At 51.0% G+C, this 17,938-nt stretch overlaps 1 protein-coding gene across 1 annotated transcript in view; it reads left to right on the top strand.

Moving 5' to 3' along the window:
- Positions 1–17,938, top strand: part of LOC142912162 (3'-5' RNA helicase YTHDC2-like) — a 161,108-nt gene that overhangs the window by 18,098 nt on the left and 125,072 nt on the right. The window contains exons 8-11 of the mRNA XM_076060465.1: positions 1,963–2,108; positions 2,459–2,594; positions 3,542–3,668; positions 4,612–4,677. Of these exons, the coding sequence (XP_075916580.1) occupies positions 1,963–2,108; positions 2,459–2,594; positions 3,542–3,668; positions 4,612–4,677 (475 nt within the window). The remainder of the gene's footprint in view (positions 1–1,962; positions 2,109–2,458; positions 2,595–3,541; positions 3,669–4,611; positions 4,678–17,938) is intronic.

Genomic DNA, 17,938 nt, shown 5'->3' with positions numbered 1-17,938 from the left:
AGACCCCCTCCGCCAAACTAATTAGACCGTCACGTGGTGCAACAGGCGCTTCACGATGTGTCCGTCGTCATTGTTTCAGTTGTCCCACCCGGTGAGTTGAAGGACAATTCCCGTAGCCGGATTCAGCGATTAGATACGCGGCGTTTCGCTTGAAGCTACGTCAAGCGTTGCCGGGACGGTACCCAGGAATTCATATTCTTAGCTCTTTCGGTAAAGTCACCACGTTGAAGGGAAACAATAAAATAATAAAATATATATAACAATAAAAATTCCCACGACGTTACGACCGTAACACAGGAAGTCCGAATAATCGCATCACCTGACCGGGCTTCTTCATAGCTGCCATGACCTGTGAAGTTGTGTAGCGCCATGGATGGAACGGTACCTCGAACAATCAGGGGAGGGACTGCAGCACCAGCCCAAGAGCGGAGGGGCTGCTGCTGGGGGCTCAGGATCCCCAGACAGTTGTTGTTGTTGTTGTTGGCTTGCACCACATTGTGATTTTTTTGCACGCAGCGTTTTAATAAGTTTTTTTTGTGCGCGTGGAATATTTGCTTTGTTGAATTCCAGGATGTTTGTGTTGCGCGTCGTCGCTTTGGGATGTTCCGCGTTCAAATTTAGTTTGTTGCGGTTGCACCCGACTTAAGAGCCGCATGGCTCACAGGGCTATACCCAATACATGAAAATGAAAAATGAAAAAAATTCAAAAGGGCCGGGACGCTGTGCGGGCCGGTGGTGGGACTCTGGGCCAGTGGTGGGACTCTGGGCCGGTGGTGGGACTCTAGGACTGCCGGGGCCAAGGAAGCCAGAGTCTAGACCCGCACCTTGGCTGGGTCGGGTCAGGGGTAGCCTCCCCTAGGGTCATCATAGCTGGAGGAGCCGAGAGCGTAACCAGTGTCAAGGCACGCTAGGAGTAGGCCGTGTCCCCTAGGCTGTAGCAGTGTATCAGGAGGACTGCTGGGAGTGCCGTGTTGTCATAAAGAAGTTGCCTATCCGAAGTGTCTCCGGAACCCACTACAAAGGCGTGTACACTGCTGTGTGTGTGTGTCTCTGCCTGCGTCTGTGTTTGTGTGTGACCCTCGTGGTGGGGAGCGGCGGTGCAGCGGTCAGCGCGACGCTGCGCTACGAACCCGGCGACTCGGGTTCGATTCCCGCTGGCGGTGATTATCTGAACCGGTGCCGGGCCTCCCCTAGGTCGACTCAGCCTCAAATGAGTACCCTGGTGCGGTGCTTAGTAAACATCGCCGCTGGGGAGACAAAGGCGGTCGGGCGTGGTGCTGGCCACCCACCCCCTCGTGTACCGTTGCCGACCTTCATAGGTGCTGCTCGCTAACAGCACTTGCCCCTACAGTCTGCTAAGGCTACACGGGGGATCTGTGACCTTTGACCCTCGTAGGCAATATCAGTGGCGGTTATCCGAACCAGTCCTGCACCTGCCACAGGACCAGTCTTGCACGGTGGGCGCCACTGTGGCTAGGAGATGTTAGCTACCTCGCCTGGTATAGAGGAGGTTGTGGGTTCGATTCTGACCATAACACCTTTATATTTGGAGTTTACATTTTCTCTCTCTCTGTGCTCGTGTGGATTTTTCTCCGGGTCCTCTGGTTTTTACTCTCCGCATTTGTAATCAACGTGCATTTAGAGTGTTTAGCTGCCGCTATAAATGTCCACTTGGTGACAAGCCGCTTGCTTGAGCTGTCATTTTTATGTGGCCAGGTCACTTCTGAAAAAGCTACGTAGCTCAATGGGCCTTACCTGGTAAAAAAAAATAGTTTTTCCTTGTTATTTCGGTGGACTCAGCCTTAAAATGAGCACTTGGTGCAGCATATAGACAACCACCACCTTCTCTAGCGCCGTGCCAGCCTTCACATGCGCTCGCGAACAGCACTTGCCCCAACAGTCTGTTGAGGCTTTATACCGGGGGGGGGTGGGGGGTGGATCTCTGTGTCTGCGTGTGCGCAGTGGAGAGCCAGCAGAACAATCTGAGCGAACGGTACGAGGAGGAGACCGGACCGAGCGTGCCAGTGCGCGGTGCCAGCGTCGCACTCCTCACGGATCAAACCAAGATTCTCAACATCGAAGGGGGGGAGAGCGCCTTCGAACAGGAGGTATGTCGTGTGGAACGCTGGGGTGGGGGCGGGAGATGTTAACTACCTCGCCTGGTATACGGGCGAGGTAGGTACTCGCTAATGGCGCTTGCCCCGACAGTCTGTTGCAGGATATGTGACGATTATCTGAACCGCTCCTGTTCCTCGCCTAGATCGACTTAGCCCTCAAATAAGTACCTGGTACGGTGCGCCAGCATCGCCGCTCGGGAGACAAAGGCGTGGTGGTGCTGGCCACCTGCCCCCTCGTGCGCCGTGCCGGCCTTCGTATCGGTGCCACTGGCGAACAGCGCTTGCCCCCAACAGTCTGTTTCGGCTACACGACGGGGATCTTTTGTCTCTTGCGCGGACAGGTGGAGCGCGACGGCTCCAAGCTGGCGCCGTGGCTCGTCAAGGAGATGGACGCGTGCATCGCCAACATGTGGCTGCACAGGGACGAGGACGCATCCACGCAGCTGCTGCACCTGCTGATCAGCGAGCGCGTCAGCGGTGCGTGCCGGGGCCAGCGTGCCAACGGAACAGGGTGGCCTGGGAAATACCCTCCCTCCCTCCCCCCCACCCCCCACCCCTTCCTCCCCTCCCAACTTCTTCCCCCGTTAAACCGGTAGCCCTTTCCTGAATCGGTTAACACCTCGGTGGCTAGGAGACGTTAACCACCTCGCCTGGTGTGCAGGAGGTCGTGGGTTTAATCCCGACCCTGACGCCTGCTGCTGCTGTACATTTGGAGTTTGCGTGTCTCTCTCCCCGTGGTCACGTGGATTTTTCTCCGGGTCCTCCGGCTTTTCCCTCCACATTTGGAATCAACGTGTGTGTGTTCAGGGTACTTGGCTGCTATAAATTTCCACGTCGTGATAAGTCACTTTTACCGAGATGTCATTTGCGACCAGGTCGCTTCTGAAAAAGTGCTGTGCATATATTGTTCCGTGTTCTGAGAGTCAGGAATCGGTAAACCGTTTTTTTTTTTATCGGTGGAACGGTTTGCGACGGGTTGCGTCGATTGGCCCACGTGCGCTGTGGCCCCGGTCGAAGTTTGGCCTTGTTTCTTATTTAACAGATTAAGGTGCAGCCCCGCTATTGCTGGCTTGCTTGCTTGTGCCACTGTTCTTGAAAGAGCCTACACTGAAGAGGGCTCTAGGGGGCGGGGGTGTTGTTTGGACAGGCGGTGGTGAAGGTGAGCGGTTGGGGAGGCTGGGCAGGGGCGGGGGGGGCTGTGATTTAATAAACTTGCTTCATCGTTTAAAATGCCGAATTGGAAGGCCAGTACTGCCAACCATTACAGCTCGGAATGCTCCCTACGTGTGAGCGTCAGAATTCGAATGGTCGAATAAATTTGTTGCTGCACACCTGCCGCTGAAGCTGCTTCTGCTGCCCCTGCCACCGCCGCTGCCGCCGCCGCTGCCGATGATGATGATGATGATCGTCTCTCTCCTGGGCAGTCGACTACAGGCACAGCGAGAAGACCGCCACGCCGCTGATGGTGGCCGCCGGCCGCGGCCTCATTGACATCGTGGAGCTGCTGCTCCGGATGGGGGCCGACGTCAACTTGAAGGACTCCAACGGCATGTGAGGGCACACCTGCACCCCCATCCCCGCTCGATCGCAATCGGGCGTTGACACAGCCCGGGTGGAAGGTTGTAGCGGGTTCTCGGAGACGACTTGTGGAGGCAACGCGTTTGTTCAATAAACGCTTTAACAGCAACGGTCTCAGCCTTCGCTAAGGCTGCAGCCATTTTTACTCATCACCTAGGGAGGTGCAGCCTCTGGACGATCGCGAATTTACACCGGACTACAGCCCTCAGCTCCTCCGGCTACGAGTGACCTAGGGGAGGCTCCTCTGACCACTGGCCCACTCGGACACGACCCTTAACAAGGACGTCTGGCCGCGGGTTGCCAGAGTCTCTCACCACTGGCCCACAGAGTCCCCCGCCCTTACAAGGACAGCGGGGCTAGGGGGTCCCCAGGGTCCTGGCCAGCTGCTGGTCTTCTGGCTTCTGTCTTGGACTGGCCCCGGACACGTTGAGAGATCCCGGCTTTTAAACACCTCCCCTGTGTGTCAGCCTCTGGCCACGCCTCCCTTCCAGAGAGTTCCAAGGGGGGGGGGGAGGTCCCGGGGGATCCTAGAACACCCCGCAGCCGCCTTCCTGCTTTTGGGCTGTTAATAACCGGGGTGGCCTGCCGGATGCGAATCGACAAACCTTCAGCAAGCGGACCTAACCGCTCGGCCGCGTCTCCGCCGTTTTTCCCCGTCGCCCGACATCCGGCCACGCGGTGCCTGACGCCCATCTCGTCGCGAGCAACATCCGCCTCTCCCCCTGGTTTAGTGTTTTTGGGTCCGACAGACAGTCAAGCGCTGGTGCGGCCTCCCCTCCGCAAGATGCGCCGCCCCGTGCTCGTTTTCCCGGTTCGGCGCAATCGCCCGGTGCCGGCGCGGTCGAGACGACCCCCCCCCACCCCGCCCCCCCGCCCCCCAAATGCCCTTGCCTTGTTTTTTTTTTCATTTCCGCAGGAACGCTTTCGACTGGGCGAAGAAATTCCATGAATCGGACATGGCGGAGCTCCTGGAATCGTCTGCGTACGTTATCGGCGATGGCATCGCCTTATTCGGGCACCGGTTTAATGTAATTCATCGTAGACGGCAGCGCGGCGGTGCCACTTGCGCCCCGCAGCAAAACGGGGGCCTGGATTTGATGCCTGACTCGGGATACTTTGTCCGTGTTGTTGAGTTTGTGCGCTCCCTCTCCACGGCTGTCGTGGCTTTTCCCTCCAGCTTCTTTGGTTTCCTCCCAAAGCTTAAAAGCAACAAAAAAGAACATACCGCGTCATTAGCATTGGTCACACATCCCAGTGCTGAGAAATGTATCCTGCGCATTACTCAATTGGGGGTGTCACGCGTGACGGCAATATTTATTCCGTTTATTTTTAAATGAAATAACTCGGCGGCATCTTCATGGAAAAATTGCCTTGAGACTCAGTGAGGCTTTCCTGGGTACTTAACAGTCGCAAAAAAAGATCATCATGTTTCAATCCACTGGAAGAATGCCTCTCAAATACGTCTCGTCTCTCACAACCTCACGATGCAACAATCTAACCCGGAGACAAGTCTCTCACAACCTCACGATGCAACATTCTACCGCTGAGACAATTCTCTCACAACCTCACGATGCAACAATCTAACCCGGAGACAAGTCTCTCACAACCTCACGATGCAACAATCTACCCCTGAGACAAGTCTCTCACAACCTCACGATGCAAAAATCTAGCCCAGAGACAAGTCTCTCACAACCTCACGATGCAACAATCTACCCCAGAGACAAGTCTCTCACAACCTCACGATGCAACAATCTACCCCAGAGACAAGTCTCTCACAACCTCACGATGCAACATTCTACCCCTGAGACAAGTCTCTCAGAACCTCACGATGCAACAATCTACCCCAGAGACAAGTCTCTCACAACCTCACGATGCAACAATCTACCCCTGAGACAAACCTCTCACAAACTCACGATGCAACAATCTACCCCAGGAGACAAGTCTCTCATAACCTCACGATGCAACAATCTACCCCTGAGACAAGTCTCTCACAACCTCACGATGCAACAATCTACCCCTGAGACAAGTCTCTCACAACCTCACGATGCAACAATCTACCCCTGAGACAAGTCTCTCACAACCTCACGATGCAACAATCTACCCCGGAGACAAGTCTCTCACAACCTCACGATGCAACAATCTACCCCTGAGACAAGTCTCTCACAACCTCACGATGCAACAATCTACCCCAGAGACAAGTCTCTCACAACCTCACGATGCAACAATCTACCCCTGAGACAAGTCTCTCACAACCTCACGATGCAACAATCTACCCCTCAGACAAGTCTCTCACAACCTCACGATGCAACAATCTAACCCCAGAGACAAGTCTCTCACAACCTCACGATGCAACAATCTACCCCTCAGACAAGTCTCTCACAACCTCACGATGCAACAATCTACCCCTGAGACAAGTCTCTCACAACCTCACGATGCAATAATCTACCCCGTAGACAAGTCTCTCACAACCTCACGATGCAACAATCTACCCCAGAGACAAGTCTCTCACAACCTCACGATGCAGCAATCTAACCCCTGAGACAAGTCTCTCACAACCTCACGATGCAACAATCTGCCCGGAGACAAGTCTCTCAGAACCTCACGATGCAACAATCTAACCCCAGAGACAAGTCTCTCACAACCTCACGATGCAACAATCTACCCCTCAGACAAGTCTCTCACAACCTCACGATGCAACAATCTACCCCTGAGACAAGTCTCTCAAAACCTCACGATGCAATAATCTACCCCGTAGACAAGTCTCTCACAACCTCACGATGCAACAATCTACCCCAGAGACAAGTCTCTCACAACCTCACGATGCAACAATCTAACCCCTGAGACAAGTCTCTCACAACCTCACGATGCAACAATCTGCCCCGGAGACAAGTCTCTCAGAACCTCACGATGCAACAATCTACCCCAGAGACAAGTCTCTCACAACCTCACGATGCAACAATCTACCCCTGAGACAAGTCTCTCACAATCTCACGATGCAACAATCTACCCCAGAGACAAGTCTCTCACAACCTCACGATGCAACAATCTACCCCGGAGACAAGTCTCTCACAACCTCACGATGCAACAATCTAACCCCGGAGACAAGTCTCTCACAACCTCACGATGCAACAATCTACCCCTGAGACAAGTCTCTCACAACCTCACGATGCAACAATTTACCCCGGAGACAAGTCTCTCACAACCTCACGATGCAACAATCTAACCCCAGAGACAAGTCTCTCACAACCTCACGATGCAACAATCTACCCCTCAGACAAGTCTCTCACAACCTCACGATGCAACATTCTACCCCAGAGACAAGTCTCTCACAACCTCACGATGCAACAATCTACCCCTCAGACAAGTCTCTCACAACCTCACGATGCAACAATCTACCCCTCAGACAAGTCTCTCACAACCTCACGATGCAACAATCTAACCCCAGAGACAAGTCTCTCACAACCTCATGATGCAACAATCTACCCCTCAGACAAGTCTCTCACAACCTCACGATGCAACAATCTACCCCTGAGACAAGTCTCTCACAACCTCACGATGCAATAATCTACCCCGTAGACAAGTCTCTCACAACCTCACGATGCAACAATCTACCCCAGAGACAAGTCTCTCACAACCTCACGATGCAACAATCTACCCCTCAGAAAAGTCTCTCACAACCTCACGATGCAACAATCTACCCCTGAGACAAGTCTCTCACAACCTCACGATGCAATAATCTACCCCGTAGACAAGTCTCTCACAACCTCACGATGCAACAATCTACCCCAGAGACAAGTCTCTCACAACCTCACGATGCAACAATCTAACCCCTGAGACAAGTCTCTCACAACCTCACGATGCAACAATCTACCCCTGAGACAAGTCTCTCACAACCTCACGATGCAATAATCTACCCCGTAGACAAGTCTCTCACAACCTCACGATGCAACAATCTACCCCTGAGACAAGTCTCTCACAACCTCACGATTCAATAATCTACCCCGTAGACAAGTCTCTCACAACCTCACGATGCAACAATCTAACCCCTGAGACAAGTCTCTCACAACCTCACGATGCAACAATCTGCCCCGGAGACAAGTCTCTCAGAACCTCACGATGCAACAATCTAACCCCAGAGACAAGTCTCTCACAACCTCACGATGCAACAATCTACCCCTCAGACAAGTCTCTCACAACCTCACGATGCAACAATCTACCCCTGAGACAAGTCTCTCACAACCTCACGATGCAATAATCTACCCCGTAGACAAGTCTCTCACAACCTCACGATGCAACAATCTACCCCAGAGACAAGTCTCTCACAACCTCACGATGCAACAATCTAACCCCTGAGACAAGTCTCTCACAACCTCACGATGCAACAATCTGCCCCGGAGACAAGTCTCTCAGAACCTCACGATGCAACAATCTACCCCAGAGACAAGTCTCTCACAACCTCACGATGCAACATTCTACCCCTGAGACAAGTCTCTCACAACCTCACGATGCAACATTCTGCCCCAGAGACAAGTCTCTCACAACCTCACGATGCAACAATCTACCCCTGAGACAAGTCTCTCACAATCTCACGATGCAACAATCTTCCCCAGAGACAAGTCTCTCACAACCTCACGATACAACAATCTACCCCGGAGACAAGTCTCTCACAACCTCACGATGCAACAATCTATCCCCGGAGACAAGTCTCTCACAACTTCACGATGCAACAATCTACCCCTGAGACAAGTCTCTCACAACCTCACGATGCAACAATCTACCCCGGAGACAAGTCTCTCACAACCTCACGATGCAACAATCTAACCCCGGAGACAAGTCTCTCACAACCTCACGATGCAACAATCTACCCCGAGGACAAGTCTCTCACAACCTCACGATGCAACATTCTGCCCCGGAGACAAGTCTCTCAGAACCTCACAATGTAACAATCTACCCCAGAGACAAGTCTCTCACAACCTCACGATGCAACATTCTACCCCTGAGACAAGTCTCTCAGAACCTCACGATGCAACAATCTACCCCGGAGACAAGTCTCTCACAACCTCACGATGCAACATTCTACCCCAGAGACAAGTCTCTCACAACCTCACGATGCAACATTCTACCCCAGAGACAAGTCTCTCACAACCTCACGATGCAACATTCTACCCCTGAGACAACTCTTACAACCTCACGATGCAACAATCTAATCCCGGAGACAAGTCTCTCACAACCTCACGATGCAACAATCTAACCCCAGAGACAAGTCTCTCACAACCTCACGATGCAACAATCTACCCCTCAGACAAGTCTCTCACAACCTCACGATGCAACAATCTACCCCTGAGACAAGTCTCTCACAACCTCACGATGCAATAATCTACCCCGTAGACAAGTCTCTCACAACCTCACGATGCAACAATCTACCCCAGAGACAAGTCTCTCACAACCTCACGATGCAACAATCTAACCCCTGAGACAAGTCTCTCACAACCTCACGATGCAACAATCTGCCCCGGAGACAAGTCTCTCAGAACCTCACGATGCAACAATCTAACCCCAGAGACAAGTCTCTCACAACCTCACGATGCAACAATCTACCCCTCAGACAAGTCTCTCACAACCTCACGATGCAACAATCTACCCCTGAGACAAGTCTCTCACAACCTCACGATGCAATAATCTACCCCGTAGACAAGTCTCTCACAACCTCACGATGCAACAATCTACCCCAGAGACAAGTCTCTCACAAACTCACGATGCAACAATCTAACCCCTGAGACAAGTCTCTCACAACCTCACGATGCAACAATCTGCCCCGGAGACAAGTCTCTCAGAACCTCACGATGCAACAATCTACCCCAGAGACAAGTCTCTCACAACCTCACGATGCAACATTCTACCCCTGAGACAAGTCTCTCACAACCTCACGATGCAACATTCTGCCCCAGAGACAAGTCTCTCACAACCTCACGATGCAACAATCTATCCCTGAGACAAGTCTCTCACAATCTCACGATGCAACAATCTACCCCAGAGACAAGTCTCTCACAACCTCACGATGCAACAATCTACCCCGGAGACAAGTCTCTCACAACCTCACGATGCAACAATCTAACCCCGGAGACAAGTCTCTCACAACTTCACGATGCAACAATCTACCCCTGAGACAAGTCTCTCACAACCTCACGATGCAACAATCTACCCCGGAGACAAGTCTCTCACAACCTCACGATGCAACAATCTAACCCCGGAGACAAGTCTCTCACAACCTCACAATGCAACAATCTACCCCTGAGACAAGTCTCTCACAACCTCACGATGCAACAATCTACCCCTCAGACAAGTCTCTCACAACCTCACGATGCAACAATCTACCCCTGAGACAAGTCTCTCACAACCTCACGATGCAACAATCTACCCCTCAGACAAGTCTCTCACAACCTCACGATGCAACAATCTAACCCCAGAGACAAGTCTCTCACAACCTCACGATGCAACAATCTACCCCTCAGACAAGTCTCTCACAACCTCACGATGCAACAATCTAACCCCGTAGACAAGTCTCTCACAACCTCACGATGCAACAATCTACCCCAGAGACAAGTCTCTCACAACCTCACGATGCAACAATCTACCCCTCAGACAAGTCTCTCACAACCTCACGATGCAACAATCTACCCCTGAGACAAGTCTCTCACAACCTCACGATTCAATAATCTACCCCGTAGACAAGTCTCTCACAACCTCACGATGCAACAATCTACCCCAGAGACAAGTCTCTCACAACCTCACGATGCAACAATCTAACCCCTGAGACAAGTCTCTCACAACCTCACGATGCAACAATCTACCCCTCAGACAAGTCTCTCACAACCTCACGATGCAACAATCTACCCCTGAGACAAGTCTCTCACAACCTCACGATGCAATAATCTACCCCGTAGACAAGTCTCTCACAACCTCACGATGCAACAATCTACCCCAGAGACAAGTCTCTCACAACCTCACGATGCAACAATCTAACCCCTGAGACAAGTCTCTCACAACCTCACGATGCAACAATCTGCCCCGGAGTGAAGTCTCTCAGAACCTCACGATGCAACAATCTGCCCCAGAGACAAGTCTCTCACAACCTCACGATGCAACATTCTACCCCTGAGACAAGTCTCTCACAACCTCACGATGCAACATTCTGCCCCAAAGACAAGTCTCTCACAACCTCACGATGCAACAATCTACCCCTGAGACAAGTCTCTCACAATCTCACGATGCAACAATCTTCCCCAGAGACAAGTCTCTCACAACCTCACGATGCAACAATCTACCCCGGAGACAAGTCTCTCACAACCTCACGATGCAACAATCTAACCCCGGAGACAAGTCTCTCACAACTTCACGATGCAACAATCTACCCCTGAGACAAGTCTCTCTCAACCTCACGATGCAACAATCTACCCCGGAGAGAAGTCTCTCACAACCTCACGATGCAACAATCTAACCCCGGAGACAAGTCTCTCACAACCTCACGATGCAACAATCTACCCCGAGGACAAGTCTCTCACAACCTCACGATGCAACAATCTGCCCCGGAGACAAGTCTCGCAGAACCTCACGATGTAACAATCTACCCCAGAGACAAGTCTCTCACAACCTCACGATGCAACATTCTACCCCTGAGACAAGTCTCTCAGAACCTCACGATGCAACAATCTACCCCGGAGACAAGTCTCTCACAACCTCACGATGCAACATTCTACCCCAGAGACAAGTCTCTCACAACCTCACGATGCAACATTCTACCCCAGAGACAAGTCTCTCACAACCTCACGATGCAACATTCTACCCCTGAGACAACTCTCTTACAACCTCACGATGCAACAATCTAATCCCGGAGACAAGTCTCTCACAACCTCACGATGCAACAATCTAACCCCAGAGACAAGTCTCTCACAACCTCACGATGCAACATTCTACCCCAGAGACAAGTCTCTCACAACCTCACGATGCAACAATCTACCCCTGAGACAAGTCTCTCACAACATCACGATGTAACAATCTACCCCGGAGACAAGTCTTTCACAACCTCACGATGCAACAATCTAACCCCAGAGACAAGTCTCTCACAACCTCACGATGCAACATTCTACCCTGGAGACAAGTCTCTCACAACCTCACGATGCAACAATCTACCCCTGAGACAAGTCTCTCACAATCTCACGATGCAACAATCTACCCCAGAGACAAGTCTCTCACAACCTTATGATGCAACATTCTACCCGGGAGACAAGTCTCACAACCTCACGATGCAACATTATAACCCCTGAGACAAGTCTCTCACAACCTCACGATGCAACAATCTAGCCCGGAGACAAGTCTCTCACAGCCGCACGATGCAACATTCTACCCCAGAGACAAGTCTCTCACAACCTCACGATGCAACAATCTACCCCTGAGACAAGTCTCTCACAACCTCACGATGCAACAATCTACCCCGGAGACAAGTCTCTCACAACCTCACGATGCAACAATCTACCCCAGAGACAAGTCTCTCACAACCTCACGATGCAACAATCTAACCCCGGAGACAAGTCTCTCACAACCTCACGATGCAACATTCTACCCCAGAGACAAGTCTCTCACAACCTCACGATGCAACATTCTACCCCGGAGACAAGTCTCTCACAACCTCACGATGCAACAATCTACCCCAGAGACAAGTCTCTCACAACCTTATGATGCAACATTCTACCCGGGAGACAAGTCTCTCACAACCTCACGATGCAACATTATAACCCATGAGACAAGTCTCTCACAACCTCACGATGCAACAATCTAGCCCGGAGACAAGTCTCTCACAGCCGCACGATGCAACATTCTACCCCAGAGACAAGTCTCTCACAACCTCACGATGCAACAATCTACCCCAGAGACAAGTCTCTCACAACCTCACGATGCAACAATCTACCCCGGAGACAAGTCTCTCACAACCTCACGATGCAACAATCTATCCCAGAGACAAGTCTCTCACAACCTCACGATGCAACACTCTACCCCAGAGACAAATCTCTCACAACCTCACGATGCAACAATCTACTCCAGAGACAAGTCTCTCACAACCTCACGATGCAACATTCTACCCCAGAGACAAGTCTCTCACAACCTCACGATGCAACAATCTGCCCCGGAGACAAGTCTCTCACAACCTCACGATGCAACATTCTACCCCTTAGACAAGTCTCTCACAACCTCACGATGCAACAATCTACCCCAGAGACAAGTCTCTCACAACCTCACGATGCAACAATCTACCCCGGAGACAAGTCTCTCACAACCTCACGATGCAACAATCTACCCCTGAGACAAGTCTCTCACAACCTCACGATGCAACAATCTACCCCAGAGACAAGTCTCTCACAACTTCACGATGCAACATTCTACCCCAGAGACAAGCCTCTCACAACCTCACGATGCAACATTCTACCCCGGACACAAGGCTCTCACAACCTTACGATGCAACATTCTACCCCAGAGACAAGTCTCTCACAACCTCACGATGCAACATTCTACCCCAGAGACAAGTCTCTCAGAACCTCACGATGCAACATTCTACCCCAGAAACAAGTCTCTCACAACCTCACGATGCAACAATCTACCCTGAGGCAAGTCTCTCACAACCTCACGATGCAACAATCTACCCCAGAGACAAACCTCTCAGAACCTCACGATGCAACATTCTACCCCAGAGACAAGTCTCTCACAACCTCACGATGCAACAATCTAACCCCATAGACAAGTCTCTCACAACCTCACGATGCAACAATCTACCCCAGAGACAAGTCTCTCAGAACTTCACGATGCAACAATCTACCACAGAGACAAGTCTCTCACAACGTCACGATGCAACAATCTACCCCAGAGACAAGTCTATCACAACCTCACGATGCAACAATCTACCCCAGAGACAAGTCTCTCAGAACTTCACGATGCAACAATCTACCCCAGAGACAAGTCTCTCACAACCTCACGATGCAACGATCTGCCCCGGAGACAAGTCTCTCACAACCTCACGATGCAACAATCTGCCCCGGAGACAAGTCTCTCAGAACCTCACGATGCAACAATCTACCACAGAGACAAGTCTCTCACAACCTCACGATGCAACAATCTACCCCAGAGACAAGTCTCTCACAACCTCACGATGCAACAATCTACCCCTGAGACAAGTCTCTCACAACCTCACTTTGCAACAATCTACCCCATAGACAAGTCTCTCAGAACCTCACGATGCAACAATCTACCACAGAGACAATTCTCTCAGAACCTCACGATGCAACAATCTACCCTGAGACAAGTCTCTCACAACCTCACGATGCAACAATCTACCCCAGAGACAAGTCTCTCACAACCTCACGATGCAACAATCTGCCCCGGAGACAAGTCTCTCACAACCTCACGATGCAGCAATCTACCCCGGAGACAAGTCTCTCACAACCTCACGATGCAACAATCTAACCCCAGAGACAAGTCTCTCACAACCTCACGATGCAACAATCTACCCCTCAGACAAGTCTCTCACAACCTCACGATGCAACAATCTACCCCTGAGACAAGTCTCTCACAACCTCACGATGCAACAATCTACCCCTCAGACAAGTCTCTCACAACCTCACGATGCAACAATCTAACCCCAGAGACAAGTCTCTCACAACCTCACGATGCAACAATCTACCCCTCAGACAAGTCTCTCACAACCTCACGATGCAACAATCTACCCCTGAGACAAGTCTCTCACAACCTCACGATGCAACAATCTAACCCCGGAGACAAGTCTCTCACAACCTCACGATGCAACAATCTACCCCTGAGACAAGTCTCTCACAACCTCACGATGCAACAATCTACCCCGGAGACAAGTCTCTCACAACCTCACGATGCAACAATCTAACCCCAGAGACAAGTCTCTCACAACCTCACGATGCAACAATCTACCCCTGAGACAAGTTTCTCACAACCTCACGATGCAATAATCTACCCCGTAGACAAGTCTCTCACAACCTCACGATGCAACAATCTACCCCAGAGACAAGTCTCTCACAACCTCACGATGCAACAGTCTAACCCCTGAGACAAGTCTCTCACAACCTCACGATGCAACAATCTGCCCCGGAGACAAGTCTCTCAGAACCTCACGATGCAACAATCTAACCCCAGAGACAAGTCTCTCACAACCTCACGATGCAACAATCTACCCCTCAGACAAGTCTCTCACAACCTCACGATGCAACAATCTACCCCTGAGACAAGTCTCTCACAACCTCACGATGCAGCAATCTACCCCGGAGACAATTCTCTCAGAACCTCACGATGCAACAATCTACCCTGAGACAAGTCTCTCACAACCTCACGATGCAACAATCTACCCCAGAGACAAGTCTCTCACAACCTCACGATGCAACAATCTGCCCCGGAGACAAGTCTCTCACAACCTCACGATGCAGCAATCTACCCCGGAGACAAGTCTCTCACAACCTCACGATGCAACAATCTAACCCCAGAGACAAGTCTCTCACAACCTCACGATGCAACAATCTACCCCTCAGACAAGTCTCTCACAACCTCACGATGCAACAATCTACCCCTGAGACAAGTCTCTCACAACCTCACGATGCAACAATCTACCCCTCAGACAAGTCTCTCACAACCTCACGATGCAACAATCTAACCCCAGAGACAAGTCTCTCACAACCTCACGATGCAACAATCTACCCCTCAGACAAGTCTCTCACAACCTCACGATGCAACAATCTACCCCTGAGACAAGTCTCTCACAACCTCACGATGCAACAATCTAACCCCGGAGACAAGTCTCTCACAACCTCACGATGCAACAATCTACCCCTGAGACAAGTCTCTCACAACCTCACGATGCAACAATCTACCCCGGAGACAAGTCTCTCACAACCTCACGATGCAACAATCTAACCCCAGAGACAAGTCTCTCACAACCTCACGATGCAACAATCTACCCCTGAGACAAGTTTCTCACAACCTCACGATGCAATAATCTACCCCGTAGACAAGTCTCTCACAACCTCACGATGCAACAATCTACCCCAGAGACAAGTCTCTCACAACCTCACGATGCAACAGTCTAACCCCTGAGACAAGTCTCTCACAACCTCACGATGCAACAATCTGCCCCGGAGACAAGTCTCTCAGAACCTCACGATGCAACAATCTAACCCCAGAGACAAGTCTCTCACAACCTCACGATGCAACAATCTACCCCTCAGACAAGTCTCTCACAACCTCACGATGCAACAATCTACCCCTGAGACAAGTCTCTCACAACCTCACGATGCAGCAATCTACCCCGGAGACAAGTCTCTCACAACCTCACGATGCAACAATCTAACCCAAGAGACAAGTCTCTCACAACCTCACGATGCAACAATCTACCCCTCAGACAAGTCTCTCACAACCTCACGATGCAACAATCTACCCCTGAAACAAGTCTCTCACAACCTCACGATGCAACAATCTACCCCTCAGACAAGTCTCTCACAACCTCACGATGCAACAATCTAACCCCAGAGACAAGTCTCTCACAACCTCACGATGCAACAATCTACCCCAGAGACAAGTCTCTCACAACCTCACGATGCAACAATCTAACCCCTGAGACAAGTCTCTCACAACCTCACGATGCAACAATCTAACCCCAGAGACAAGTCTCTCACAACCTCACGATGCAACAATCTGCCCCTCAGACAAGTCTCTCACAACCTCACGATGCAACAATCTACCCCTGAGACAAGTCTCTCAAAACCTCACGATGCAATAATCTACCCCGTAGACAAGTCTCTCACAACCTCACGATGCAACAATCTACCCCAGAGACAAGTCTCTCACAACCTCACGATGCAACAATCTGCCCCGGAGACAAGTCTCTCAGAACCTCACGATGCAACAATCTACCCCAGAGACAAGTCTCTCACAACCTCACGATGCAACATTCTACCCCTGAGACAAGTCTCTCACAACCTCACGATGCAACAATCTACCCCTGAGACAAGTCTCTCACAATCTCACGATGCAACAATCTACCCCAGAGACAAGTCTCTCACAACCTCACGATGCAACAATCTACCCCGGAGACAAGTCTCTCACAACCTCACGATGCAACAATCTAACCCCGGAGACAAGTCTCTCACAACTTCACGATGCAACAATCTACCCCTGAGACAAGTCTCTCACAACCTCACGATGCAACAATCTAACCCCGGAGACAAGTCTCTCACAACCTCACGATGCAACAATCTACCCCTGAGACAAGTCTCTCACAACCTCACGATGCAACAATCTACCCCGGAGACAAGTCTCTCACAACCTCACGATGCAACAATCTAACCCCAGAGACAAGTCTCTCACAACCTCACGATGCAACAATCTACCCCTCAGACAAGTCTCTCACAACCTCACGATGCAACATTCTACCCCAGAGACAAGTCTCTCACAACCTCACGATGCAACAATCTACCCCTCAGACAAGTCTCTCACAACCTCACGATGCAACAATCTACCCCTCAGACAAGTCTCTCACAACCTCACGATGCAACAATCTAACCCCAGAGACAAGTCTCTCACAACCTCACGATGCAACAATCTACCCCTCAGACAAGTCTCTCACAACCTCACGATGCAACAATCTACCCCTGAGACAAGTCTCTCACAACCTCACGATGCAATAATCTACCCCGTAGACAAGTCTCTCACAACCTCACGATGCAACAATCTACCCCAGAGACAAGTCTCTCACAACCTCACGATGCAACAATCTACCCCTCAGACAAGTCTCTCACAACCTCACGATGCAACAATCTACCCCTGAGACAAGTCTCTCACAACCTCACGATGCAATAATCTACCCGTAGACAAGTCTCTCACAACCTCACGATGCAACAATCTACCCCAGAGACAAGTCTCTCACAACCTCACGATGCAACAATCTAACCCCTGAGACAAGTCTCTCACAACCTTATGATGCAACATTCTACCCGGGAGACAAGTCTCACAACCTCACGATGCAACATTATAACCCCTGAGACAAGTCTCTCACAACCTCACGATGCAACAATCTAGCCCGGAGACAAGTCTCTCACAGCCGCACGATGCAACATTCTACCCCAGAGACAAGTCTCTCACAACCTCACGATGCAACAATCTACCCCTGAGACAAGTCT

The sequence above is a fragment of the Petromyzon marinus genome, unplaced genomic scaffold, assembly GCF_048934315.1.
Source record: "Petromyzon marinus isolate PM22_M1 ecotype Great Lakes invasive population unplaced genomic scaffold, UKy_Petmar_22M1.pri1.0 PM_G_Scaffold_190, whole genome shotgun sequence".
Classification (NCBI taxonomy): Eukaryota; Metazoa; Chordata; class Hyperoartia; order Petromyzontiformes; family Petromyzontidae; genus Petromyzon; species Petromyzon marinus.
The sequence above is the reverse complement of the archived record's forward strand: the minus strand, read 5'-3'. Positions and strand labels throughout refer to the sequence as shown.